General features: G+C 56.2%; 1 protein-coding gene across 2 annotated transcripts in view; it reads left to right on the top strand.

Moving 5' to 3' along the window:
• Window positions 1-25,486, top strand: part of Col4a1 (collagen type IV alpha 1 chain) — a 103,850-nt gene that overhangs the window by 60,105 nt on the left and 18,259 nt on the right. For both annotated transcript variants that reach the window (XR_010046894.1, XM_003477582.5), the window contains exons 3-31: window positions 981-1,070; window positions 1,162-1,206; window positions 1,662-1,706; window positions 1,799-1,861; window positions 2,263-2,316; window positions 2,446-2,472; window positions 3,652-3,735; window positions 3,821-3,883; window positions 5,111-5,146; window positions 5,476-5,517; window positions 6,501-6,587; window positions 6,976-7,002; window positions 7,157-7,207; window positions 7,647-7,691; window positions 7,773-7,826; window positions 8,105-8,146; window positions 9,392-9,476; window positions 9,740-9,775; window positions 11,086-11,250; window positions 13,926-14,021; window positions 15,837-15,920; window positions 16,371-16,441; window positions 19,121-19,312; window positions 19,784-19,952; window positions 21,581-21,673; window positions 21,756-21,860; window positions 23,406-23,503; window positions 25,093-25,243; window positions 25,362-25,475. Coding sequence is in view for 1 of the 2 variants with exons in the window: in XM_003477582.5 (XP_003477630.2) it covers window positions 981-1,070; window positions 1,162-1,206; window positions 1,662-1,706; window positions 1,799-1,861; window positions 2,263-2,316; window positions 2,446-2,472; window positions 3,652-3,735; window positions 3,821-3,883; window positions 5,111-5,146; window positions 5,476-5,517; window positions 6,501-6,587; window positions 6,976-7,002; window positions 7,157-7,207; window positions 7,647-7,691; window positions 7,773-7,826; window positions 8,105-8,146; window positions 9,392-9,476; window positions 9,740-9,775; window positions 11,086-11,250; window positions 13,926-14,021; window positions 15,837-15,920; window positions 16,371-16,441; window positions 19,121-19,312; window positions 19,784-19,952; window positions 21,581-21,673; window positions 21,756-21,860; window positions 23,406-23,503; window positions 25,093-25,243; window positions 25,362-25,475 (2,314 nt within the window). In the remaining variant the exon portion in view is untranslated. The remainder of the gene's footprint in view (window positions 1-980; window positions 1,071-1,161; window positions 1,207-1,661; window positions 1,707-1,798; window positions 1,862-2,262; window positions 2,317-2,445; window positions 2,473-3,651; window positions 3,736-3,820; window positions 3,884-5,110; window positions 5,147-5,475; window positions 5,518-6,500; window positions 6,588-6,975; window positions 7,003-7,156; window positions 7,208-7,646; window positions 7,692-7,772; window positions 7,827-8,104; window positions 8,147-9,391; window positions 9,477-9,739; window positions 9,776-11,085; window positions 11,251-13,925; window positions 14,022-15,836; window positions 15,921-16,370; window positions 16,442-19,120; window positions 19,313-19,783; window positions 19,953-21,580; window positions 21,674-21,755; window positions 21,861-23,405; window positions 23,504-25,092; window positions 25,244-25,361; window positions 25,476-25,486) is intronic.

Here is a 25,486-nt window from a genome sequence, read left to right as displayed (position 1 = left end):
TCTGATGGTGAAGCATCTGTGCTATTTGACACACAACTGTGAGCTCACACAGCTCAGAGTGAAGCACAAACATGTAATCACGTGCCAGCACATAATCACGTCAAGTCTTGTGCCAGGGATTGCATATGGGTACTTCAGGCTCTCAGGGGCTCCAGACAGAGCAGAACTCCCCGAATAGGACCCAGTGTCCATCTTCAGACACATGCCTTGACTAGTGCAGTGTCCACTGTGCCCAGAGGGTGGGGCCAGAGTCAAGGTCACAGAACAGGACAGCCAATGAGTGGACTGGAAGAAGGAAGGATAGAGGGGAAGAGGCAGACAGAGGGGAGAGGAGGTAAGAAGGAAGGATGGAAGGATGGATGGATGGATGGACAGATGGATGGATACATAGATAAGCAGATAGATGAATGGATAGATGGGTAAATGGAAGGAAGCATGGATGGATGGATGAATGGGTAGATGGATGAATGGAAGGAAAGATGGATGGATGGATGGATGGATGGATGGATGGATGGATGGGTAGGTGAATGGATGGGTGGACAAGCAGGAATTTGTTACCAGAACTATAATTGTGGAGACAGCAAAGTTCTGCCATCTGTGACCTGCAACCCAGAGGCCCGGGGAAGCCTGTGGGATAACTAAGGCCAAGCCCTAAGGCCAGGGAGGCTGGGGGTCCCTAAGTCTGAGGCTGGGATTGTGATGTCCAGGCTGGGGGAGAGAGGGGTCCGGCCCGGAAGAAGGCCAGAGTCCACACTTCTCTACTTTCCTGCTGGTGCGCGAGCAGAGTGGTCTGCCTTCCTTGGGTCCTGGCTTGGGTGCCGCCTCTGCCAGAAATGCCTGCAGACACACCTGGGTCGCTCTACTGCCCTGGAGACGTCCCCAGCCTGGCACCATAGCCCCTAACCTGCCTGTCCCCCAGGGCCACTACCTCTCCTCCCCTCTTCCCTACCCTCTGCTTGACACATGTGTCCTTCCTGCAGGGAGAGAGAGGCCTCCCGGGACTGCAGGGTGTCATTGGGTTTCCTGGAATGCAGGGACCTGAGGGGCCACACGGACCTCCAGGACTGAAGGTGAGCCCTGTGGCAGCTTTGGGGGTTGGGGGGACTGGGGTCCGCCGTTCTCTGGGTAGCGAGCACTGTGATGCATTTTGTTCTGTTGCAGGGTGACACCGGAGAACCAGGGCTTCCCGGCACAAAAGGCACGCGAGTGAGTATGGTGGTGGCTTTGCCTCTGGGGCCCAGGGGGCTCTTTTGGGGGTTCTGGACAGACAGTGAGAACTGTTTAGGGACAGATTTCTTCAGGTGCAGTGTGGAGGTTTCTCCCCCAAGTCCCTAGAACTCCGTGCGTGTTTGATAGAGCAGTGGGGGTTTGTATCACTCTTAACCTTGACATTACAGAAGGTGAAGTGGGCTGGTCTTGTGGTGCACGTGCATCCTGAATGCTCACGGTCAGCCATGGGTGTGGAATTGCCAGCGCTGCCCTGGGCCAGGCAGCAGATGTGTTGCCCGGGCTGGTGCTAGCCGCTTTCCCAGCATGCTCTACTGAGTGGGCGTGAGCTGACCCCAGTGGTCACTCCACGGTGCCAGGGACTGAGGGGGTGTGGGCAGGGCCTACATGGGATCCCTGGGCTCATCACAAGGCATCCATTTCCCTCCTTACAGGGGCCCCCAGGAGCATCCGGGTACCCTGGAAACCCAGGACTTCCGGTATGTATCTGGACTGCCTTCTGCTCTGTAATGAAGTATGTTAGCATCCGTGAGATTCTAACCTCGCTCCCTCTGTTCTTGGTGAATTACAGGGTATACCCGGCCAGGATGGTCCCCCGGGACCCCCTGGAATCCCAGGATGCAATGGTACAAAGGTAGGTGCGGAGATGGGCCCCTCCCCGCCACAGAGTGGTGTCTGGCAAAGCCCGGTGCCCGCTGGCCAGCCCGGAGGCGGCTTCTTGTTCAGCTTTCTTTGCTTCAAGAAAAGCCTCTCTGTACAGCTTCACATGCCGGAGACGCAGTCCTGCTGCATCCTGTGGACTTTCACTAAAGTCCTTTGAACACCGAGCTCATTGGCTATAATCATTATTAAACCAAGTAGGCAATAACACTAAGAACTGTCATCCCCGTGTGACACGTGACACCCAGGATAGTGCTCACGCGTTAGGCAAGAGCACACACAGTTCTCTAAGGAGCAGGACAGAGCTGCCGCATGGCGTGCAGCGGGAGCTGTCTCTGCTGTCACAGATGCGAATGACTCTCTGCTGTCCCCCAGGGTGACAGAGGACCAGCTGGGCCCCCTGGCTTGCCTGGGTTCACGGGAAACCCGGTGAGTATGGGCTGCTCACAGCCACACGGCCTTTCTATGCTCATCATTTCTTGCCGTTTTTCGGTCCTTCTGTCTTAGTGCTAGTGATATGTTGAGAAAAACATAACTAACATTGGAACTCTTTTCTAGGGACCACCAGGACTCCCAGGGATGAAGGTAGGCTTCATTTGATTCTGACTACTGATTCACCGCAGGGAATCAAGTGCACAAGGGATGACCGAGAAACTGTGCACCTTGCACTGCGGCCCCTCTGCCTTCCAGCACATTCTCCTGGGTTCTGCTCTTTCGGGGAATCTGAGTCATGGACTTGGGCTTAAGCTTTTGAGTCCAGCCCCGGCCTGGTGCAGTCCCTGCCTGGAAAAGACCCTGTGTCCAGGGCCCCCGCCTTGCTGAGCTGGGCGGTGGCCACAAGGCCAGGGTGGTCCCGCCCATCACTCTGTCACTCAGCATAGGACAGTCCCAGGCCCTCCTGCCCGGGTTTCCTGTGGATTCTGTCTCCACTGAGGGAAACCGTACCCTGATTCTCCTCCTTTCTCCTCCCTCTCTCCCTGCCTCTGGGCTCTGCTCCTGCTCCTCCCTTCACTCCTCTCCTCTCCTTCCTCTCCTTCCCATCCTTGCCGCACTCATCTCATGGGATCCAGGTCCTCGGCACTACCCAGCCCATCGCCAGCCGGCTGTCCCCAGCACTGGGACAGGGCATCTGCCTGGGTGTGGAAGCGAGTCCCCAGTGCTGGCCCCTGTCTCTGCCCCAGCTGGCTGGGGGACCACAGCCTCTGTGCTCTGTCATCCTGGCCTCGATTTATACCCTGGCTCACTACTGTGAGGGCAGCTGTGTTTGCTCGCTGGCAGAGTGTCCTCTTCCTCTGGGGAGGCCACTTGTGTCCCTTAGGGCTTCCACGGCTGGGGTGATGCCACCATGGCAGGAGTCACCTGTTGGAGTCAGTGTCTGGCTCTGTCAATTCCGTGCCAAACACACCTTCTTGGTGGCATCTTGACTATGGTTGGACCAAACAACCCAGCTGGGTTGACAGGTGACATCCACTGTCATGCCCTGCTTTTAGGAAGATCTGAACCGCATCCCCCCGCAGCAGTCCTGACATGAGATTGCTGGTGCATGGTCACTAGTCCTGCCCCATTGCCTCTCTGTCTTCAGTGTCCCCAGGAGCGTCCTGGAGGGGCCAGAGCTGGGCACTGTCTTCACCTGAGACTTTGCCTGAGGCCTGGACCTGGTGGCCTCAGTGCCACCCTAGGGGAGCCTGCCTGGCTTGGTGGGTTTTAGATTCTGAATGTATGACTGTGGCAATTGACAGCTTTCTCTTCCTTCCCACCCTGCAGGGAGACCCAGGGGAGATACTCGGCCATGTGCCCGGCATGCTGTTGAAAGGAGAGCGAGGGTTTCCGGGACCCCAGGGGATGCCCGTAAGTGCCTGTCCAGCTGCCTTGGGAGGGGCAGTGGAGTCACCGCCAGCTGGCCTGCTGATCCCTCCCCTCTGTTCAATGACAGGGCCCTCCTGGACAGCCAGGCCTCCAGGGACCCATGGGCCCTCCGGGATTTACTGGACCACCAGTGAGTTGGGGGCTGCCTCTGAGGCCATGTGGGGATAAATGGGGTGAATGAAGACTGTAACCCTACTGTGGCCATGGCTTCAGGGGAGGGATTGGTGGGGGCTCTGTCCTTGTGGTTACTGGAGTGGGGAGGGAGAGGACTCTGGTGGCAGGGCCTGCTGAGTGTCCTGCACGAACCAGAGGCTGCAAGGCTGTTGGGGACTGAGAGTGCCATGGGTGGGGAGAGTGGCCAGGGTGGCCACTGCTGTGGACGACCTCACCCTCCTGCGGGGAGCTGGGTCATAGAGAGGCCGCTGGACCTGGGCTGGAAGTGTGGATGAAGGTGGCCAGCAGTGGGGCTCCAGGTCAATGGTAATGAGCCCTGTGATGAGGCCGCATGGGCAGAGGCAGGAAGGCCGGCCTGAGCTGGCCATCCTCTCATAGTTAACATGGCACCTCTGGGAGAAGATCACAGCCTTTTCTTTTCCAGAGAGCCTCCCTGTGCATTCGGGGTGGGTTTGAACTCTCTGTGGAGCCCAGGCTGGCCTCTGTCTCACAGTGACCGGCCTGCCTCAGCCTCCTGGGTGCTGGGACCACAGGCTTGTGCCACCATGCGTGGCTCTTAAGCTTATGTTTTTAATGTACTTGTTTTCTTTTTCTTTTTTTATGGTAAAGTCCGAAGTTCCTATTCTATCCATGTGTGTGAATTAGCCTCTTTTATGTTTTTGTAAATAAATGGACTCACTTTTACAAGTGAAGAGTAACGTTTTAAAATGTAAGAGGCCTTCTGAAATTTGTTCCCTTGAAGAACATCAGCTTTTTGCCGTGAACACATCTGTCTAAAGTGGACAGGCCCTGTCCTCAGGTGGGACCCTGCTCCTGCAGACCTGGCAGGTAACGTCAGGCACAGTCTGGCACCTGCCAGGCTGCGGCCACCCACGGGGCTGTGTGTAAGATTTCGCGGCATTTTCAGCCTGGTAAGAATTGTCCTGCTCACTTCTTGGTTATTGTAAAGGTTTACAGGTTCCATACCACAGGGAGCTTCTTCACAACTTGCTGTGGGATCACAATGGAGTTGTGAATCCTATTTAATTAGTGTGCTCTCAGGGGCTGGGGATTTAGCTCAGCGGCATAAGTGCCTGCCTTGCAAGCAGGCAGTCGTGAGTTCGATCCCCGGTACCGGTAAAAAGGAAAGAGACAAAAAAAAAAAAAATAATAATAATAATAATTAGTGTGCTCTCTCTTGCAGGGTCCCCCGGGCCCTCCTGGCCCTCCAGGTGAAAAGGTAAAGATACTTCTCCTTTCCTCTGCTTTGGCCGTTTGTGTAAGCTGTCGTGGAATTGTGTGCTCATCCTTTAGGCTACCACAGGAGTTCTGCAAACTGCCCTGTGCGTGCATCTGTCTCCTCAGGCCCTTGCCTGTCACCTGTGTGTTGCGTTTTGTCTTCTGTGTCATCACGTCAGTCATTTGTCTGTGTCATCACGTCAGTCATTTGTCGTCCCGTTGCTCAGCGCTCTTCCTGCCACCCTCCTGGGTTGCTCCTGGGTGCCCACTGCCTCTTGTCATTTGAGGCGTGTGGTGCCCCTCATGATGAGGTCAACTTCTCCTCCACAGGGACAGATGGGTTCGAGTTTCCAGGGGCCGAAAGGTGACAAGGTGGGTGTGAGGAGCCCTGCACATTTCTGCATTCAATGCCACACCCCGGGCCCTGGCCATGGTGACTTCTCTTTGTAGTTTTGCATGAGATAGGGTTTTGCTTAACCTGCTGGAGTTAGGTTCTCTCAGTTCACAGCATAATCGGGGTCTCCTGCTGTCAGGGGCCTCTGCAGGGCTGCAGATGCTGGTCACCTGCCTGTGGGGTTCAGTACAAACTAGCTCCTAAGTGGTCACCAGGGCTTGGCCGCTGGGTAGTGCTCTGGGGAGCCCTGCGGGTGTGGAGAAGGGGCGGGCACACACTGGTGTGGGTGCTTCTAGGGCCGCTGGCATGGAGAATGTGCACCCTGAGCAGGAGGGTACGGCCTGGGACAGGCACCTCCAGAAAGGTTTGCAGATGGGTCCCTGGGCTGCTGCCATCCCTGGCAGACTGAGGACTGGCACTGCATGGTGCTCCCTGCGGTTGCTGTCTGGCAGCTGCCACTGGTGGCCCTAGATGTGGGCCCTGGATGCGGCTGGACAGCTGGCTTCGCATCTGCCTTTGGGTTTTGGCCCAGTCACCCCTTGAATCTCACAGCACAGTGACCCTGAAGTTTATGCTGCTGTGACCCCAGGCCTTGCTCTTTCTCTGTGGCTGGATTTCACGTTGCCTCCAGGCATCCCAACTGTGAGCTGCGAGTGAGGAGGCCCCTGGCCACCCTGATTTCACCTGACCTGGAAGTGCCTTCCCCTCCGAGCTCTGGGACAGCCACAAATGTGTCCCCTGTGTCACAGAGAGGCCACAGTGCACCTGGTGCCCAGTCCTGCAGAGTCCTGATGTCCCAGCCCAGGGCACCGTCTGTCTGCTTCGGGTCCCTGCTGGACTGCACTGGAATGGGGATGGTTACATTTAAAAACACTTGGCTTGCACACGCGTGCGCACACACATACACACACACGCACACCTCCTTTGCCTGCCTCATTAATCCTGGTTTTCCTATGAACAGGGTGAGCAGGGTGTCAGCGGGCCTCCTGGGGTTCCTGGCCAGGCACAGGTGCAGCAGAAAGGGGACTTCGCTCCCACAGGAGAAAAGGTATGTGGGGCTGCTCTGAAGGACGCTGGACTCTGACTTGGGGGACTTCTGCGGGCCAGGAAGCCAGCAGGTGAAGACTCAGCACCTCCAGCTAGAGTTACCCTCTCTGTGCAGCTCAGCTCTGTAGCAGAGGTGGCTAGAGCCAGCCTGGCCCATGAGGCCTTGGTGCTGGGTTGCCTGAGGAAGAGTGTTTAAATGTGTCCCACACTGGGGATGGCCATGGGCAGAAGAGGCTGGGCCACTCACTGTGGTCTTCTGGGCCCCAGGGAGTGTGGGAGACCAGGGTTCAGACTTGGCAAAGGTGGTGTACTTTTACTGGACCCCTGTGGCCTGTAGGAACCCAGAGGAGGTGACTCACGTCACTGACTCTTCTCTCTCAACTCCTTAGGGTCAGAAAGGTGAACCTGGATTTCAGGTGAGTGCTCGGTGTCCACCCCCTACCTGCGTTGTCTCGTAAAAGTTCACGCACGGAGTCTCGGCCCGAGCTTGGGAGTTTGTCTCCCCTCCAAGTGGGCACTGCGCTGGCCCGTGAGGACTCGAGAACTCACTCTCTCTCCTGTCCTCCTCAGGGAGTACCAGGCGTCGGGGAGAAAGGCGAACCCGGGAAGCCAGGGCCTCGAGTAAGTGCCCCCGAATCTTCCTTCTGCCCCTCATTGGGAGCCCTATCCCTGTGTGCTGCAGCCCAGCTGCATAAGGAGGGGAGGTCTGCAGGGTCTTCCACTTGGCCTCTGTCCCTAGGAGGCTTGGGCTGTCCGTGTACCAGGATCAGGAGGAGCTGTGGGTTTGCTGTGGGCCCCATGTGGCCAGGGGCTGGCTTCTCCTCATCGCTGGTTCTGGTCCAGCTCTGAGACTCAGCCACAGGGCCTGGCTGCATATGTGTCGTCCTGGTCTTCCGGGGTCCCCTGAAGTCACAGGTAGAAAGCTCTGGCGAGGTCGCCCCCTCTGTGCTCAGGAGAAGGACAGCAAGCCGTGTTCGCCAGTGGGCCTGAAGCCGAGCTGTGGCGCGAGGTCTGGTTATTGTCACCTCTGAGACACTAATGCTGCCCCTTTGCTTCACAGGGGAAACCTGGGAAGGACGGCGAGAAGGGGGAGCGGGGCAGTCCGGTAAGCCTTTCTGCAGTGGTTGGAAGTGTGGTCGCCATCCCTGTCACCCATTGACACCTGTTGCTGTCCCTCTCCTTGCAGGGCTTCCCTGGTGACTCAGGATACCCAGGACTCCCAGGCCAGCCGGGCCTCAAGGTATGTGGTCACCCATCTTTTGAGTTTCACCTTTCCATGTGGCCCGGCTGCCCTGTGCTCATTCTCCCTAAAATTCAGAGCTCTGTATTTAGGGGTAAAAGTTCTGTGCGTGATCCCACTGCACCGTGAGCTGGTCAGCGGCAGGTGCTGAAGAAAGGGCAGTTTTACTCATCTGTAGACCCAGTCTCCATGTCCCCGGTGGAAGTCACTGGGCCCTGCTGTCTGCGGGACACTTGATCTTGAGGGGAACAGGGAGTCACGTCACTGTCTCATTGCAGGGAGAGAAAGGCGAAGCCGGTCTTCCTGGCCCACCCGGGACTGTGAGTATGGGTGCTGGGTGGCGAAATGGGCCCTGGGCTGGTCACACGGTGCACTCTGCACTGTCCGCGTGACATTTGCATCCGAACTGAGGTGTGTTGTTCGAACCCTAGCATTTGTGTTGCGCTGTCTTCATGGTATTTAGATAGTTTCTGCATATCTTTAAACTTGCTGGAGTGAAAAGGTTTGTGCGTGGATGATAATATTCCCAGCATATTTTGAAACTTTTTTTGGTACATTTTGAACTATCCACTAAGGAGTTTTAGCAATAGAAACGGACCATCTGTAATTGCACTCTCCTTGCAAATAACACCTCACTCAGCCTTGTACATAATTTTGCATATCTGCAACCGAGGTGCCTAAGATTTCCTGGAAAAGAACCATCTTCATTTCATAGCGATCCTCTGGGGTGTCCCATCAGGGTGCTTGGCCAGAGCGTGAGGCCAGCCCCCACTTCACCCCCCCCCCCAGCTAAAGTCCCCGCAGTGCCACTTAGAGCAGGTGACATGCGGCCATGTGTGGTGCTGTGCTGGGAAGGGGCTGGGGATTGGGTCCTCCATCATTGGCTGCGTTTCCAGGGTGGGATTATCTGACCAGAGCCTGGTTCCCTTGCCATGTTCTGGCCCCCACTGAGGGGCTGGAGGCTGTTTCTCACCTCTGTCCACCCAGCGCAGCCTGTTTCCTTTACACTCAGTTTTCAGTTCGTTATTTTTAATGGAGAAGTGGAGAGCGCCGTGCTTGTGGCGAGCGTGTGCTGCCGTGAATGCAGCGTTTCACCAGCACTCACAAGCATGAGCCATATAGGGAAACTCTGTCAGGACACAATGCTTGCCTTTGCCATTTGCTTTGAGTTTAGGTGAGTCAGAATCATGGGGACAAGTCTCTGCTTTCTAGTGAGACCTCCCTCTTGACTTACTTTCCTGGGCTTTCAAGGAAGTGCCCACTTTTGTGTCCTTAAAAAAAGCAAATCCAAGAAACAAAATTGTCACAATGAGAAACGTGTTTCCTGGTGTCTTGAGCCCGAGGTCGTGGTAGGGTGCGCCTCATGGTGCCGGGCGCCTTTGGTTCCAACGACAAGCTTGAGTGACAGTGCCTCTGATGTCATCAGGGGACAGTCCAGTCCCTGATGGGCTTCCAAGATCCCACTACCTCTTTGCTTTGTATTTCTTGAAACAGTAAAAATGTGCCCCTGTGGGCGCCGTCCACACCGGTCAGGTGCTGAAGGTGACCTCCCTCCTCTCTCTCAGGTCATAGGCACCGGGCCTCTGGGAGAAAAAGGAGAGCGTGGCTACCCGGGCGTTCCTGGGCTGAAAGGGGAGCCGGGCCCCAAAGGTACCTGTCTTGCCACGCCCTCCCTCCCACCCCTCCCCTTCCTTCCCGCTTCCCTCTCTGCATCCCAGAAAGGTCGGTCCTGGTGGCTGTCCGGTCAGGCCCGACCTCACCATCACTCGCGGTGTCTCGGGACCCTTTTCCTCCCATGGCTCCTGCCTCGGTGGGGCTGTGCAGTCTTCCATGTTTCCCAAGCAAGCGAGGTGCTGCAGAGAAGAACCAATGCACTCTGCTCACACTGGACAACTCCCCCTCTCTCTGTCCAGGTTACCCCGGAATTCAAGGCCAGCCGGGCCCCCCAGGTGAGCACCTCAGCTGAGTGTCCTGTGGAATGTGTGTCACCTCTCGGTGGTTTCAGTTCTGCATGTGTGTTAGGCATGAGCATAGACAGCCAGAGGTGTGTTACATGTTTTTCTAATTCAGGGCTTTGCATTTTGTAAGTTGCACATTAGCATGGCAAGGATGGCATCTGTTTCCTAAGAGACCCCTCTGAAGGGTACTCTGCTTTTGTGGGCCCTGGTTGCTGTGTGGGCACTTTCCTCCCATGTGTCTTTAACCATGTGCCCCCTCTGGATGCTGAGGTGACACTTGCTCCCTACTCTGAGCCTCCTCTTGCTTTCCCTGGGAAACCAGCGTTTCCCGCCTGCCAGTTTGCACTCCCTGGGGGCATGCCTCCCAAGGGCAGGCCTTGTATGTGTGTGCGAGTGCAGGGCTCAGGTGCTGGGTATGTGGTGTGCATGCGTCCCCTGGGAACACACATGTGTGCCAGAGCTGAGCCTCGCCATTCTGAAGCCTTTTGCTCAGCTCGATTTTGATCTTACTTTTGCTTTGGTGGCTCTGGGGATTGAACCTGGGGCCTTCACGCAGAGCTACATCCCAAGCTACACCCCCAGCCCTTCTTTTTAAACTTTAACTTGGAGATAGGTTCCCACTCTGTCACGAGTTTCCCAGGCTGACCTTGTGATCCTCCTGCTTCAGCCTCCCAGAGGGCTGGGATGCCAGCCATGTGCCACCATGTCTTGCTGAATTTTTATCTTACTTGATCCTTTGTTTTATTTCATTTTCTCCCTGTCTAGTGGTTCTAATTTCTGATCTCTCCCAGAGCCCCTTTTCTTCTTTCCTTTTTGTGGGACCCATGGCAGCCCTCATTCCCGCCTGAGGCCCAGCTCCTTCCCATCTATGAAGACCTTTGGGTTTACCCTGGAGTCATCACTGTGCCCCTTGAACTGCTTTCTTCTCCCTCCATCGTCCTGGGCTTACTTTTTTTATCCCTCTGGGCTTACTTTTCATATCTTTTAATGGACGCTGTCTGCGCTCTTATCAGTTGTTTTGTGGGGTGTACGGCTTGGAGGACGCTGTGTACCCTCGCCAGAGTTGGTTGCTGCCCCATGTCCTCTGTCTGTGCCCTTTCACCCACATTGGAGCCTCCCTTGCTTGGAGCCTCCCCAGGTCCTCCTCTGTGTCCTTGGTGGGGCCGTGAGCCCGAGGCTTGGTTGGGTGCCCTGTTCTGAGCTGTTACCTCACAGCGACGTCTTTTTACTTGGGGCGAAAGCAGAGGGATCTGGGGTGTCACTGCGAAAGACATTCATGTGAGATTCTCTGTCGATTTCAGGCCTTCCCATCCCAGGGCAGACGGGCCCTCCCGGCTTCCCCGGGGATAGAGGAGAAAAAGGTGACCAAGGATTGCCAGGCGTGTCTCTGCCGGGACCCAAGGGGAAGGATGGAATCCCAGGCCCTCCGGGTCCCCCTGGACCTCCTGGGCAGCCAGGCTACACAAGTAAGTTTCCTCCGCAATGGTCAGAGGAGGGCCAGCTGGGTGCCAAGGGTCCTCTGGGAGCCAGCATCCTGGGCATCTGGGGATCACTTAATTGTTTATTTTCACGTGGGTAGCTTTGCAGAATTAACCAGGCTATAAAGAGGAGTCTTTCAGCTAAGAGAGAGAGAGAGAGAGAGAGAGAGAGAGAGAGAGAGAGAGAGAGAGACAAAGAGAGAGAGACAGAGAGCATTTACTTAAGGAAGTGTGGACCAGCTCTGAGCCTCTGGAGTCTCAGGTTAAAGGCGAAGCAGTTGAATTGCAGGCTTTTGCTGGAGGCCGGTTGTGCCCACCTCGGTAACGGAGATGCTCTGTGCAGGATAGGAGCCAAACTCAGGCTACACGCAAGGGAAAAAGGGTTGTGTGACACAGGAGGCACTATTGTCTAACATGGTCAGGGCTTCGCTTTGGAGTGACCTGATCGGGCAGTTCTCCTGTGCCAGCTTCCCTGCCAGCTGAGCTTGCCCCGCTAATTTCTAGACTTCCTTACTGCAGTGGTCGAGGGACACGAAAGCAAAGGATTGATTGGGAAATTGCAAAGGATTCTAGGAAACGTCCAGTGGGAGGATTTCCGGTTTCTGAAGCAGAATCTGGGTCCTTTTGCATCAGACCAGGGCTCTGTGCCACATCCCAGGGGCTGAGCCCCCATGTGGCTGCCTGTAGATACATCCGAGGGCTTTGAGGTTGCTTGCTGGGATTCCAGTGCATCCTGCGGAAGGGAGGGGCTTCTTGCAGTGGAGACTCCTGGAGAGACGCTAAGTGCTGAGTGGGGCAATCACTCCAGATGGGCTTCCTGGGAGGGGACAGCAGGGCTGGCCAGGAGGCAGGCAGATCTGTGCGGCTTTGCAGAGCTTCCTCCTCTCCTCCCGATTTCATGGATGGGGGAAAAGAGGAGGAAATGTGGGGGCCTGGAGACCTCTGTCCAGGTCACCCTCTGCTCTGTGTCTGGGAGGAAGTTGAGCCTTTTGGAGCTTCTTGGTCCCTGTGTGGGGCTGGAGTGACCGCTCACAGTCCTGTGCTCTTTGGGACAAGGGGACAGGCAGCACCAGGTGTGGTGGGACGGGGCCCATGGAGCTGGAGAGGGGCAGCGTCCTGGTCTCCTGGGCTGAGAGCAGGGTTTTAAACCTTGGAGTTCTGCAAGCTGTAAAGCTCGAGCAGACTTCCTCTGGGGATGTGACCCCTGTGTTGCTGTCACTGAGTGGGAAGTGTGAGCACAGCATCTGCTGCCCCTGACGGTGTGTGGTTCCCCTGTTGCCTGTGTCAGTGAAGCACTTCCCAGTCATGGATATTAAGCATCACTTTTCTATGAGGGTTTCAGTCAGGTTTTGGTATCTGAGAACCACTGCTGGCTTGGGGCCTATCACTAGCTCATTCACTACACCCTGTTGAGATTTCTGCCAATAAACTGTTGTCTCAGAGAGTCACCGACATCTTGAGGCCACCAGTGACCACAGACTCCCTTCCTGGGCAGGCTTTGGGAAATGTGGACCCCAGACGTGCACCGATGCAATTGCTGTGTGCTGGCTATGGGCTCAGGGTTGTTTCAGGTTCACTTTGGTGGGGGCGTATCGTTGCCTGTTCCCGGGGCATGTGAAAGGGTCCAGCTGAGGTAAGGTGGACAAGAGGCATTTCAGGAGAAGAGGCATATTCATGTCCCTCCTCTATTATGCATGAGCCTGCATGTCCAGAATCGGAGAATTAGCATGCATGCAGGGCTTGGCTGTGTGATTTTTTTATTGTTCTGAATTCAGTGTGCAGAGCTTCTGGGGGGTTAGGGGCTGCTATTGGAAGCCTAGATGCAGAGTCCTCTGCCGAGTGCAGTCCCCAAGGTACAGAGGTTGGAGGTGTTGGGAGTGTGGCAGGCTTTCTTCCAGGTTCACTTGTACTTCTTCAGCTGGCCCGTAAACCAGGTCATAAGGCAGCAGGGTTTGGGTATTTGGGGCCAAGTGGGCATGGCTCATGCATCTGCATGGAGTGTGGGGAGCACTGGACCCAGAGCCTCTGCCTTGACTTCTCTCTCCTGGGGAGAAGACGGAGGGGAGGAGTGGGAGGCAGCTCAGGCCCTGGAGCCTGCTCAAGGTATCCCCTCTTAAACTCCGCTCTGTCATTATACACTGTAAGACCATGTGTTTGTCACTGGAGCGTGACTGGTGGTGTCTGCATTGCTATACTTTATTTTCACACCATTACATTACGATGCTCAGGACCTGTGAACAGCAGTTAGAGGCTGCATTGCCCAAGTGATGGTCTGAGCTGTAGATTTGCCCCAGGAAAGGCATGACGCTGCCAGCTCGACTGCCATCACCTGCTGGAGCCTCACTTGTAAAGAGGCAGGCTGACGGTGTGGTCTTTGTGAGAGGAAGACGGGGTGGAGGGCAGCACAGAGCTCAGGGAGGGCACCTGTGTGGAACCTGAGATGTGGAAATGCTGGCTGCGCCTCCCTGATGTGGTGGGCGTGGGCCACGTATCCTGGGCTCCATTTGCACGCTCCTATCCCTGTTGTGCAGGATTAGGATTAAGGAAGCCAGGGACAGCTGGGTTTCCAAAACTTCCAGTCAGCCTAGATCACTTAGGTTTCATAATAACGTGTGAGTGAGGAGACGGTACCTACGCCTGATACTCTGAAAACTCACTTCCAGATGGCATCGTGGAGTGCCAGCCAGGACCGCCAGGCGACCAGGGTCCCCCCGGCGCCCCAGGACAACAGGGATTGACGGGGGAAATCGGAGAGAAAGGTGAGAGTTTAAGGTTTCAAAAGTTCTGTTGTTCCTGAGTATGGATTTCCCTCGACCAACTTCTGTGGCCTTCAGGTCAGATTAGGGCTGTTTGGTGGATGCTGCTCAAAATCCATTCTCAGAATAAGCGTCACCCTCAGCTCAGTTCAGTCTGTCAGGTGCTGAGCTCTTGCAGGACAGCTGTGACCTTGACCGCCAGCACTGGGGCAGCGTGGCCCCAGAGGTCAGACTGCTTTGGCTCCCGCTCCCCCAGAATTCCCCCACCCTGCAGATTCCGCCCTCAGAGCCTCGCTGGATTCTTTCAGTTCAAAGCCCCAAGGTTTTACTCTCGGAGAACTCATGTCCTTCCTGTCAGCCACCACTCCCCTCTGGGTGCGGATGCAGTGCCCGCCGCCTGCCAGCCGGGTTGTGCCGTCAGTGGGGGCAGATCTGCGGGGATGGATTAAGCAGTTTTCCTCTGGCTCCCGATTTTATCTGCAGCCTTTTAAGAGTCGGCGGTGACGTCAGCACAGGGCACAGGCTGATCCTCATAGCCATGTGGAAGCTGTCGATGGTCACCACACCCTCAGCCTCTTCCACGGCCTGGCTTGGCATCCAGGACACAATGGGCTCCGATGTTTATGGCCCGTTAACCCAAGATCAAATCAGAATCTGCCCCATTGTGTTCTGTTCCCAACTGTGGGTTGTGAAGAATCCCTGGTCCTCTAGAGACTCAAATGCAAAACATGCCTGGAAAGCAGTTTCCTGGCATCTCTGAACTGGGGCGGCTACATGGCTTGAACCCGGATGAGTGTGTCCCAGAGGTCACCCTGGGGCGCCCCCAGTTAGATTCTGCCGGAATCTCCTGGAATCTGCCTCAGCGAGGTTCTCATCTGATCTCTCCAGTTACCAGGTGCTTGCAGCTCTCCAAGATGGAGCTGCCCCCACCCGCCTTTTCAGGACTGGGCATTAAATCCAGGACATTTGCACTGTAACAGCCCCTGACTTTTAAATTTTCAAACAGGGTCTCTAAGTTGCTAAGTTGCTCAAGCTGGGCTCCATCTTGTGATGCTCCTGCCTCAGCCTCCCAGAGTGCTGAGATTACAGATGTGCATCACCACACCCGCTTGCTGGACAGCAGACCCAGTTGCCAGATTCCCTTTTGCTGATGTTTCAGGAGCCCTGTGTCTCCTTCAGTGAATTCGGCACTGTTACAGAGGTCCTGGCTGGCCTGGGTGGCAGTGTTGGCCTCCTGCTCACTGGCCTCTTTTTCTTTACTTTTTGGGATGGGGTCTTGCTATGTTGTTCAAGCTGGCTTGAACTCACTATGTAGCCCAGGCTGGCCTTGAACTCAGAGAGATCCTCCTGCCTCAGCTGGCTGACTGGCTCCCTATGCTGTGTCCTGGAACAGCAATGTGACACTGTAGGCTCTGTGGCACCTCCCTGTCCCACCGCCCTATGTCTGTCAGGCTGGGCAAGGTGACATAGAGGGACCTCCGTGCTATGTTCCATGCTCTTTTGAGCTGAGGCTCGAATCCAGACCGTTGAGGGTCTAATACAAGCATATCTGAGGCCCTGGAGGCTGTGCCACTTGGCTGAGGGCTGAGGCTCAGTGTGCCCTGCTCCCTGGGGAGGGTGCGACTCCTGGGAAGGAGACAGTTTTATCCCTCAGGTCTCCCTGGGCAGCCCCTGTCTTCCCCAGGAGGAGAAGGAGGCCCCATTAGCCATGCAGCAGTGTCACAGTAGCCTGGGTGGCGTCTCAGCGACAGCCAGCCCCTCCCTCCAACCCCATGGGATTATATGTGTTACACACCAGCTCCCCATGCTTCCCCTTAGGCCAGAAAGGAGACAGCTGCCTCATCTGCGACACAGAAGGACTCCGAGGCCCCCCTGGGCCACAGGGGCCCCCAGGAGAAATCGGTGAGTCCCAAAGCCTGACATTGGAAGCAGCAGGTTACTCTGGGCCTGGGGCATGGTGCCTCCGAGGGCCATCCCAGCCTCCCCTACCCCCGCCCCAGCATTGGAAGCTGCTGCAGGATGGCGAGAACCTGGGTTTGTCCTGGAGCCACAGTCAGGGGCCTCTGTCACCCTGGCCCGGGAAGGACGTCCTCAGGCAGCAGAGCTGCCTGCCTCTCGGCGAGGCTTTTCCTCTCTGGTCCCTGGGCTGGGCAGGGGCTTGCTGTTCCCTGGTGCCATGGGCTCCCCACATGCCTCGGAGCACACCCTGGCGTCTTAGCTGTGGCTCTCCAGATGTTCCTCAGCAGTCACCCCTGGAGAAGGCTGGCTGACTGGCAGGAGCATCACAGTCCACCTCAGAAGCGGAGGGGTCTGGAGAGGCAGCTGGTGGACACTGCATTTCTTTCTTCAAAGGTTTCCCGGGACAGCCAGGGGCCAAAGGCGACAGGGGCCTGCCAGGCCGGGATGGCGTTGAAGGGGTGCCTGTAAGTACCCCTGTCTCCTGAGTTCCAATGTAGCCGGCTGGGCTTGGCTACCTGCAGTCTGCATGTGTTGGGGGGTGTCACTGTTGATCAAGGGGCACCTCTGGAAGGGCTCACACTCTCACCCCCACCCCGAGCCTGTACCACTTGGGGTCCCTGCTCCGAGTGGGTCCTGGACTCCTTGCAGCGTCTGGGCTCAGAGCTGAGTCGCTGCTGGTCTGTGTGACCACCATTCCTGACATCCAGAGCAGGAGCTCGACTCTCAGCAGTGAGGTGCTTGGGCAGCAGTGCCCACAGGGAGGTGGCACAGAGCCGACCTTTGCGCCTTGGTGGAAGTGTTCTCCCTGCTTCTTGTAGAGCGCATGCTGAGAATTCCTGTTGCCAACTCCTTGCCCACCTTAGATGCTTTTCCAAGTCTGTGAATGAACTATCAGGAGTACCCTGACCTGAGACCCTCTGTTGAAACCAAATACCCATTCCTTAGCTTTCTAGTGTGTTTAAAAGAAGTCACTGCACAGGCAAGAACCGCTCACACTAGAAGCTGAGGCGTGTTGGTGGGCCGCACGTTTTCAGTGGACTCTGAGGCTTAAGGGCAGACTGAGGGCCTAGCCCTCCCCTGGCGCCCTCTGCTCTGGGCAGGTTTGTAAGCCTTAGCCAGTTCCTGCGTGGTCTTTCAGGCCTCTTTGTCTTTTTTTTTTTTTTTTTTTTTTTTTTTTGGTAGAAATCGAGAGTCAGATCTTTAGCCTTTCCTGTCCTGCTGTAGCTCTTTAAAATGTTTAGTGTTTGGAGGCTGAGGCTGGGAGTGCCTCTTGGGGAGGGCTGGCAGCATGACACAGCTGGGGTGCTGCAGGGCTGTCTCCTTTTGAAGTTGGATTCCGGGGTTCTGCTTTCTCTGGTGCCTGGGGAGCTGAGTTAGAAGTCGCAATTGTTTGGAATATTTCTAACTGCAGGGGAAGTTCAGATGTCTGCCTGCAGTGGGATCAAAGCCGGAGGAAGCAGCAAAGGGTCTTTTAACCTCTGTCCGTTAGCCTTTATCGCCTGGACTCCCTTGGGCTTCCTGCCTGAGCCTGGGAGGAATCCAGGCCCCAAATCTGATAAAAGTGGGAGAAGAACAGAGCGGGAAGAGGGAACAGTGGAAGCGAAATCATGGCAGAGAAAGAAATGAGAAAGCCCCGTACGAAACGCCCTATGTCATGCTGCCTCGGCCAGGGCCCCTCTTTCCTTAGATGGGAAAAACCTCTTAAAATAGATCAGTGGAGAAAGAATTTAATTGCAGCCTTCTCACTTTTATTTGAAGCTATATCACAGCCACAGGAAGCTATTTTTGAGCAGCTCAAAAATATTTCCCAGAGAGCAGGGTGAGCTCCCAAGCTGGCCTGAGATCAAACAGGGGTGCGCTTTGGATTTTCTTTGGGTTTTGACAGAATTTCTAGGACATTGCCTTCCGAAGGCTGAGTGGTCGAGTTTGGGAAGGGATGCCGGCTCCTGCGTGAGCTTTGGAAGCCCATGTGGGTTGGAGGAGGCTGAGTGAGCAGGCCCCAGGGTCCAGGGCCACCTCTCACAGACGCCACAGCATGAGTGCCAGACCTTCCCCTGTTCCTGAAACCAGTGCTGGCCCCGGGGTTGCCGCACCCTCAAGTGGGTCCACCCTGGTGCTGTCTGGAGGGTCCCCTACTACCTTCCTCCTCCATAGGGCTGTATGTCAGTGGGTGTTTCCCAGGCAGTGTCGCCTTCGGGTTAGAGATATCACACAGGGTCCCACCACATGGTGGGTGTTGGTGACAGTCGTTCCTGCAGGTATGAGATCTGGTCCATCCTGGATTTCAGGCTTTCCTGGGACAGGCACATGCTGTGGGTGTGCAGTTCATGTCCCTCTGAAAAGCTTGTACAGTTTTGAAAAGGGCTCAACTAAATTGTGTGAGGGTTTAATCCTGCGGACCAGCAGGGGCTGAGGTGGCTTCCCCGGGCCTTCAGGGCTGTGGGACTGATGCAGGTATCCATAAACTCTGCCATTTTCCTCTCGTACCTGTGCTCCCTGGGTGGCTGGAGCAGAAGTGCTTCTGGGTGTGGCATTCCCTGCAGACCTGACCTTCCAGGAACTGCACAATGTTCTGGACAGTGTCTCCTGGGAGAGTCTTAGGAAAGTCACATAGCTTGTCAAGACAGTTAAGTTTAGGGCTGGCTCAATGCTTGCTTCCTAGAATTCCCAGTCTCTGATGTCCTGGAAGTCCTTATCTCTTCCTGTGTTTGGGGCATGAATGCAAAAGGAAACCCATGAAATTTCAGTAATGCCCAGAGTGCAGGGACAATGGCCTTTCCCAGCCCTTGTGAAGCATCAGCCACTGTCTTCCCTCAGAAGCTGTGTCTATAGTCCTGGGGCTTGAGAGTCACCCATGCAGTGCCCCCAGCATGACTGAAATGTCCTGGTGAGGAGAAAGAGTGATCCCACAGGACATTCATGAGCAGGGGCCAGTGACATCCTCGGCCCCATCCAAATGAGCTCTGTGTGGATCAAACCCGGAGCCAGGGTTGGTAAGGAACCCGAAACCTCGCCCCTGAGCGGTTGGCTGGCTTCTAGCAAACAAGCAGTGCCATCTGAGTACTCAATTCTCTCAGTGCCCAAACACTGGCGTGTCCCCTGGGGGGATCCTCCTGTGGTGTCACCAGACTCTGTCCTTGTAGGGTCCCAAAGGTGCACCAGGGCTGATAGGCCAGCCGGGAGCCAAGGGAGAGCCCGGAGAGATCATCTTCGACTCACGACTGAAAGGCGACAAAGGAGCCCCAGGTTTTCCAGGACAGCCCGGCCTCCCTGGAAGAGCAGGAACCCCTGGAAGAGATGGTCACCCCGGACTTCCTGGCCCCAAAGGCTCCCCGGTATGTTTATTCCCAGACTCCAGGTGAGCACTTCAAGAATGTGCCTCTGTGGTGCATGGGGGAGCGAGTTGTTTGAATGGAACCCTGTATCTTGATTTGTGTGGCGGCTGGCACTCGACCCCTCAGTCAGGGGCCAGCAGGGCAGGCTTGAAAAGCTAAGTGGGGTGCAGCCTCTTCTGAGGCGTTGGGTGCCAACTCCAGAGACTTTGGCCTCTCATGGGAGTGAACTCTAAGGCTAGTGGTGTCCGCACCGTCCACTGCAGGAAGACAGTGCTGAAGCGTCTCCTGGTGCTGGCCGGGGCAGCTGCTCTGGCTCAGGGTGGAGCGTCCAGTTTCACTTGTTAACTTCAGGCCATCTTGATGAGCAGACATTTCGAGCAGGGTCACCTCTGCCTGAAGGAGAGTGGGTGGGGCAGTGGCCATGTCCTTCTGTCCCCTGTGATGACCTTTCCTTTCCTCCTTTTGCCTCAGGGCTCCATAGGACTGAAGGGAGAACGCGGTCCCCCTGGAGAAGTTGGCTTCCCTGGCAGTCGTGGTGACATTGGCCCCCCTGGACTTCCAGGATTTGGTCCGATTGGCCCCATTGGTGACAAAGGACAAATAGGGTTTCCTGGAAGTCCCGGGGTGCCAGGCCCACCAGGTGAGATTCGGGGACATCAAGTGCTTCAGGGTCACAGAGACATGGGGCCATGGGTACAGGTTGTGAGCCACGGGAAGGGGTGGGTCTCGGCAGGTTCTTGCTAGCTTTTCCTCTTTAGTCTCCTTTCGTCACATACGAGATGCACCAGGGCCTTAGGGACCAGAACACACCGGTGATTTTCCTTCTAAACAAGCAGACAGTATACATCAGCCTCTGGTATAGAAGGATTTTTTTTCTCTTTGCTTCTTTTTGTTCATTTTTGCTTCTGTATTTGCCAAGTAGCAGAATCTCCACCAATAGGCCAGTGCCGCTGGCCAGTCCAGCAGCAGATCTGCTGTGCTGAGCACTGCTTCACTCCGTGCGGGGTTCAGTTCTTAGGGCTAATTGCGGGGCTCGAGTGCCCCTCAGTGTGGAGAGATGGAAAGCAGTCACATGCATCCTCGCCCTCCTGCATCCCGGGCCGAGGGTCTGTGCCCTGTGACTGTCTATTTGTGGGGTCAGTGGGGAGCAGGTGCAGCCCTGGGCCTGGCAGCGGTGGGTCCCTTTCCTAGTTCCTGAGCAGATGGGGAAGCTACCTGTGGGTCCCTGCTCGGTCTTGGGATGAGAAGGTGGAGGCCAGGGTGGTTTGTGCCTTGTGGAGGGGAAGAAGAAGTGTGTGTTTCCCGGAGAGTTTTGAAATGTAAAAATTAGTGAAGGCCCCAGAGTAGGTGTGGGACCAGGGAACCTTGGGAAAGATGGTGTCCGGCCGCTAGATAATCAAGGTCTCTAGGAGGATTGCTGCTGATCTTCAGCACTGTGAAAAGAAGCTAGACTTTCAGACCAGAAAAGACTGTGTTAGCAGAAATCCAGGCAGGCATTACACGTAGATCCTGGCACAGTAGAGAAGAGGGTTCCAGAAGGAGGGCACTGCTTGGTTGCTGACTGGGTGTCCGCATTCTGGAAAGTCCCTTGTGTGCAGGCCCAGCCAGCTTCTGTGTTAGCGACCAGACCTTTGATCTTCGGGAGCTGTGTTTATTTGTGACCCTGAAGGCTTTGTTCCCAGACCTGGCCGAAGTCAGTCATTTCCCAGTCTGGCTGGACACAGGGGGGACATTCTGGAGCTGATTCACTGGCCTAGGCTTCCCGGAGAGCTTGGGAAGTCCCTGCCCACGCTGGAGGGGGTCCCTGCATTCTTCTCTGCTGCTGCATGGGGACTCCAGGGGACATGAGCAGGTGGGGATGTGGGATGATGCATGGCCTCTCCCTCACCACATGGGGTGCGGTGTCCCCCATGTGGTGAGGGAGCTGGGATTTGACAAGCTGAGAGAGAACAGTGCGTGCAGCTCAGGCAGACGGGGGAGGAACGACCCACCCCATCTCTTGTGGCACTGGAGTTTTCAAAGCTCTCATTTGACAACTTTCAGAGAAGCCTTTTATAGTGAACAGCTGGTCATTTTGGATGTCCACTGCCTTGGGGAAAGGGCAGCTCTCTGAGGAAGATCCTCGACATGCAGAGGGCAACCAGAGGTGGACAGTGCCCTGTCTCTCCCTGGCTGTATGGGGTGCTCCTAGAGGGGCACATGTGACTCCTTGATCTCTGAGGGGCTCAGGGTATGTGGCTGACACCTCTGTTTTTCCTGTTTTCTCAGGTCCGAAAGGCGAAGCAGGAAGGACCTTTCCCTTACCTGGGCCCCCTGGTGCAGATGGGCTCCCAGGGTCTCCCGGATTCCCAGGACCCCAAGGTACTCCTCGAACCAGTCTTCTGGTCACCATGGGGCTCTCTCACCCTCTTCGTGCACCAACCTCTAGTCTCTCTCACTGCAGGTGACAGAGGCTTCCCTGGGACCCCAGGACGGCCAGGCCTCCCTGGAGAGAAGGGTGCTATGGGCCAGCCAGGAATTGGATTTCCAGGGCCTCCAGGCCCCAAAGGTAACATGATGCACCCTTTGGGGAGACTGCCATCAGAGATCTGGGGAGGTTACATCCCCTCCTCGGAGGGTCAGTGACAGTGGCCAGGGTCCCTGCTCTTGTCCTGACATGGACCTGTGAGGAGAGGTGGCCACAGACATGGGACACCTGAAAGGCAGTGCCCATGAGGCCATGGTGCTTTCATGAGTCTGTAGGACTCGAGCGAGGCATCCGCCCCTTCTGTGGTGGTAGAAGTCGTCCTGTGTAGAGGTTCTGCCTGAGGAGTGAGTGTGGTAGCCACTGGATAGCTGGTGAGGACGCTTGGCCGGCTGGGCATGCAGGCTCTTGTAGAGAGGCATCCAGGGAGATTGGGGGGCTCTGTACTAGGGGAGGGATCCCCAAGGAACCTTTGCCTCCTGTAACTGGAAGAATGGAAGGAAAGAATATCCCCCTTCACTGCCCCAGTTTCTGGGGTGCACTTGGCCTCCAGATGGAGGTGAGAGTTGTGACCACGGAGGGGACATGCTGAAGAAAGGCTTCTGTCCATGCAGTGTGCTGTTTGGGCTTCAGACCTCCTTGGGCTTCGTGCCCAGAGGGGCCTGTGCATGGCTGATCTCATGGGTGTAGAAGACCAGGCTGGGAGGGCAGTGGTGTTTTGGTCCTGCGAGGGTGACATGTGTCTACTGCTACATTGGGCTCCTTCCCTCCAGTGACCAGCTGTCCAGGAGGCCGAGGTGAAGCCTCCTCCCTGCCCTGGGCTGCGGGCCCCCTCCATGTGGTTGCTGTCCACAGAGGCTCCATTCCCTGAGCTTGGGCCCGTGGCAGCAGTGGTTTGGGATGCAGAGGCCAGTGTAGAGTCAGGGCCACGCGCCCTGGGGCCTCTGGACCACAGCGTCCATGTGTGACGCAGGTTCCGGTGCCACTGACCTTGGCATCACTGAAGAGTGCCTCATTCAGGGTCTCCCAGCCTTGCTGTTCCTAGCCCAAAGTGTCCCACTGCTGGGAGCCCAGAGCCTCACAGGTGGGGCAGGCAGCTGACAGATGTCCTGGGGACGCTGAGATGGCTTCAGCCTTGCCCAAGAGCCAGGGTACTGTAGAGCCTCTGTGCTCTTCTGGTTCAAGGACCATGGGCTCTTGGAAAGCAAGTGGTCTGAGCTGTGGCCTCAAGGTGAGGTGGCGCCGCTCCTGTCTGCAGCAATGCCAAAGGTCAGGGCCTCTGTGGTCCTCCGGGGTCTGTAGGGCCCAGGGTGATCATGCCCATTCCAAGGGTCAGGGCCTCTGGGGCCTTGCTGATGTGGAGGATCCCAGGGCTGACTTGCTTAGTTCTGAAGGGCAGTAGAGGAGAGATGAGTTTGAAGAGCTGAGCACAGGAAAGAGCAGGTGGGAGAAGCATGAGGTTGGGGTGGGTAGGAGGGGACTCCCTACCCAGGCCTCCCTTTCCCAGGTGGCTGCTCTTTGGCCTTAGCTCCTCTGCCAAGGCTCTGGGCCATCTTGGGAGCTCAGAGCATCTGGGCAGCAAGGACAGCGGGGGCTCGTGTGACTGACGTTCTCAGATCTCCCCAACAGGTGTGGACGGCATACCCGGAGACATGGGTCCTCCAGGGATCCCAGGCCGCCCGGGATTTAACGGCTTACCTGGCAGCCCTGGTGCACCTGGCCAGAAGGTGGGTTCGGACGGGAGCTGCCGCTTCCTCACCTGGGAACCCCCTGGGCACCTGAAGTGTGTGTTCCTAACCTTTGGTGGGGCTGGGCCTGCCTGTGTTTATCTGAGAAAACACAGGATGGAAGAGACCAGAGCACCCAGCATATGGCAGGACATTTTTGGAGGGAACTCGTGTTGGATTTTATGAAACATCTGTGTCAGTTTTATGCCGAGTACTTGTGGGTATGCACCAGGTCTGGGTGGTACCTGCTTGCTGTGTGGCTGGTGAGTGCTGTTTGAGAGGCACTATCCTCAAAGATTTCTCTTAGACGAGAAAACCAAAGTGTAGATAGTTTACTTGTTTGTTTATTTTTGTCTGTTTGAGACAGGGTCTTACTATGCAGTTCAGGCTGGCCTTGAGCTCACTTTGTAGCCCAGGCTGGTCTTGAACTCACAGGAATCCTCCTGCCTCAGCCTCCAAGTGCTGGGATTACAGTGTGCGCCACCACACGCAGAAGTGCAGATAATGTAAAGAGCAAAATGCAAGTAGAGGATAGGAAATGGAAACTGGGTTACGGAGGTGGGAAGAGGAGTGGAAGTTGAAATGACCTGAGGTGCACTGTGCATCAGTTCCAGTTCCCTGTGATGGACTGGATCATCATGTGTCAGAAATGTAGGGGAAAATGGTGAGGTCAGGGTCCAGTGCACCCCATCAAGCAGCACAGAAGGTTTCGCTTATGACTTAAAAGAGCTAGTTCCCATGAGGCCCTGGGTGGGACTCTTCTCAGCAGGATGCATAGAAAGCTCAGAGGCCTCTGGTGTTGGGGTTCTGTCTGTGGATGTCACTTTCGGTGACCCCAAGCAGCATTGCAGTGTTTTGCCTTCCTGCCCGCCTCGATTGGCCCGTCTCCAGGCTGGCATGGGGCCATTTTGAGGGTCCCCTGGTGCTGAGGGGTGCTTCCTTTATTTGCATCCATTACAGCCGACCAAGCCTCTGGTTCCAGTTTTGTGCATGTTTGATTTATCTCATGACCTTAATGTGTACCGGAAACTGAAGGCATGGGGTCCTGTTCCCACCTGGAACATGGCCGCCTCTTAGGAAGGTGCCAGCCGCGTGCCAGTCCTGTGCCCCAGATGGGGTTTTACCAGGCATTGGGACCCAGCACAGGGCAGTAGAGGCAAGGAGCCACACTAGGTCTTGATTTTCCTCCTGGGTGAAATGAGAACCCACATCCAGGTGGCTGGGAGCCAGACAGGAAGTGGTAGGTGTGAGGAGGCTTGGCTGGCTTTCATTTGCTCCTACCAGGATTGCACCCGGGCCCTTTACTCTGAGCTACGCCCCTGGCCCTGTTCAGTTTTACCTTTTACTTCGAGGTGGGATCTCCCAAGCCTCCCAGGGGGCTGGAGTTGTAGCGCTGCACCACTATGCCTGACTTGAAGTGCTGAAAACATTTGTGAGGGTGGGACAGATGCTGGTGACATTTGCTACGTCTCCATGGGTGCTGTGAGGGGGGAAAGATGCTGGTGACATCCGCTGCGTCTCCATGGATGCTGTCGGTTTGGGGACAGCTCAGACCTGGCCCACTAACTGGCTTCTGTTGGGGTTTTCAGGGGGAGCCTGGAGTTGGTCTTCCTGGGCTCAAAGGCCTGCCTGGTGTCCCTGGCATTCCTGGCACCCCTGGAGAGAAAGGCAGCATCGGGGGACCTGGTGTTCCCGGGGAGCATGGAGCAATTGGCCCCCCTGGGCTTCAGGGCATCAGAGGTGACCGTGGGGTTGCTTTGGGGCTGGGGCCACATAGTGTCCGCGGGGTGTGGCTGTGGGCGGGCACAACGTGTGGAATGTGGACAGCTCCCTGCTTATTCCCCATCCTGTCTTTCAGGCGATCCTGGACCTCCTGGAGTACAGGGACCCGCAGGCCCACCTGGGGCTCCGGGACTTGGCCCCCCTGGAGCCATGGGCCCCCCTGGAGGACCAGGACTACCAGGGTCATCAGGTGATGCGACC

The sequence above is a fragment of the Cavia porcellus genome, unplaced genomic scaffold (genome assembly GCF_034190915.1).
Source record: "Cavia porcellus strain 051 isolate PalLab524CR breed Dunkin Hartley unplaced genomic scaffold, mCavPor4.1 scaffold_4, whole genome shotgun sequence".
Lineage (NCBI taxonomy): Eukaryota > Metazoa > Chordata > Mammalia > Rodentia > Caviidae > Cavia > Cavia porcellus.
This window is presented reverse-complemented; position numbering and strand designations above follow the sequence as displayed.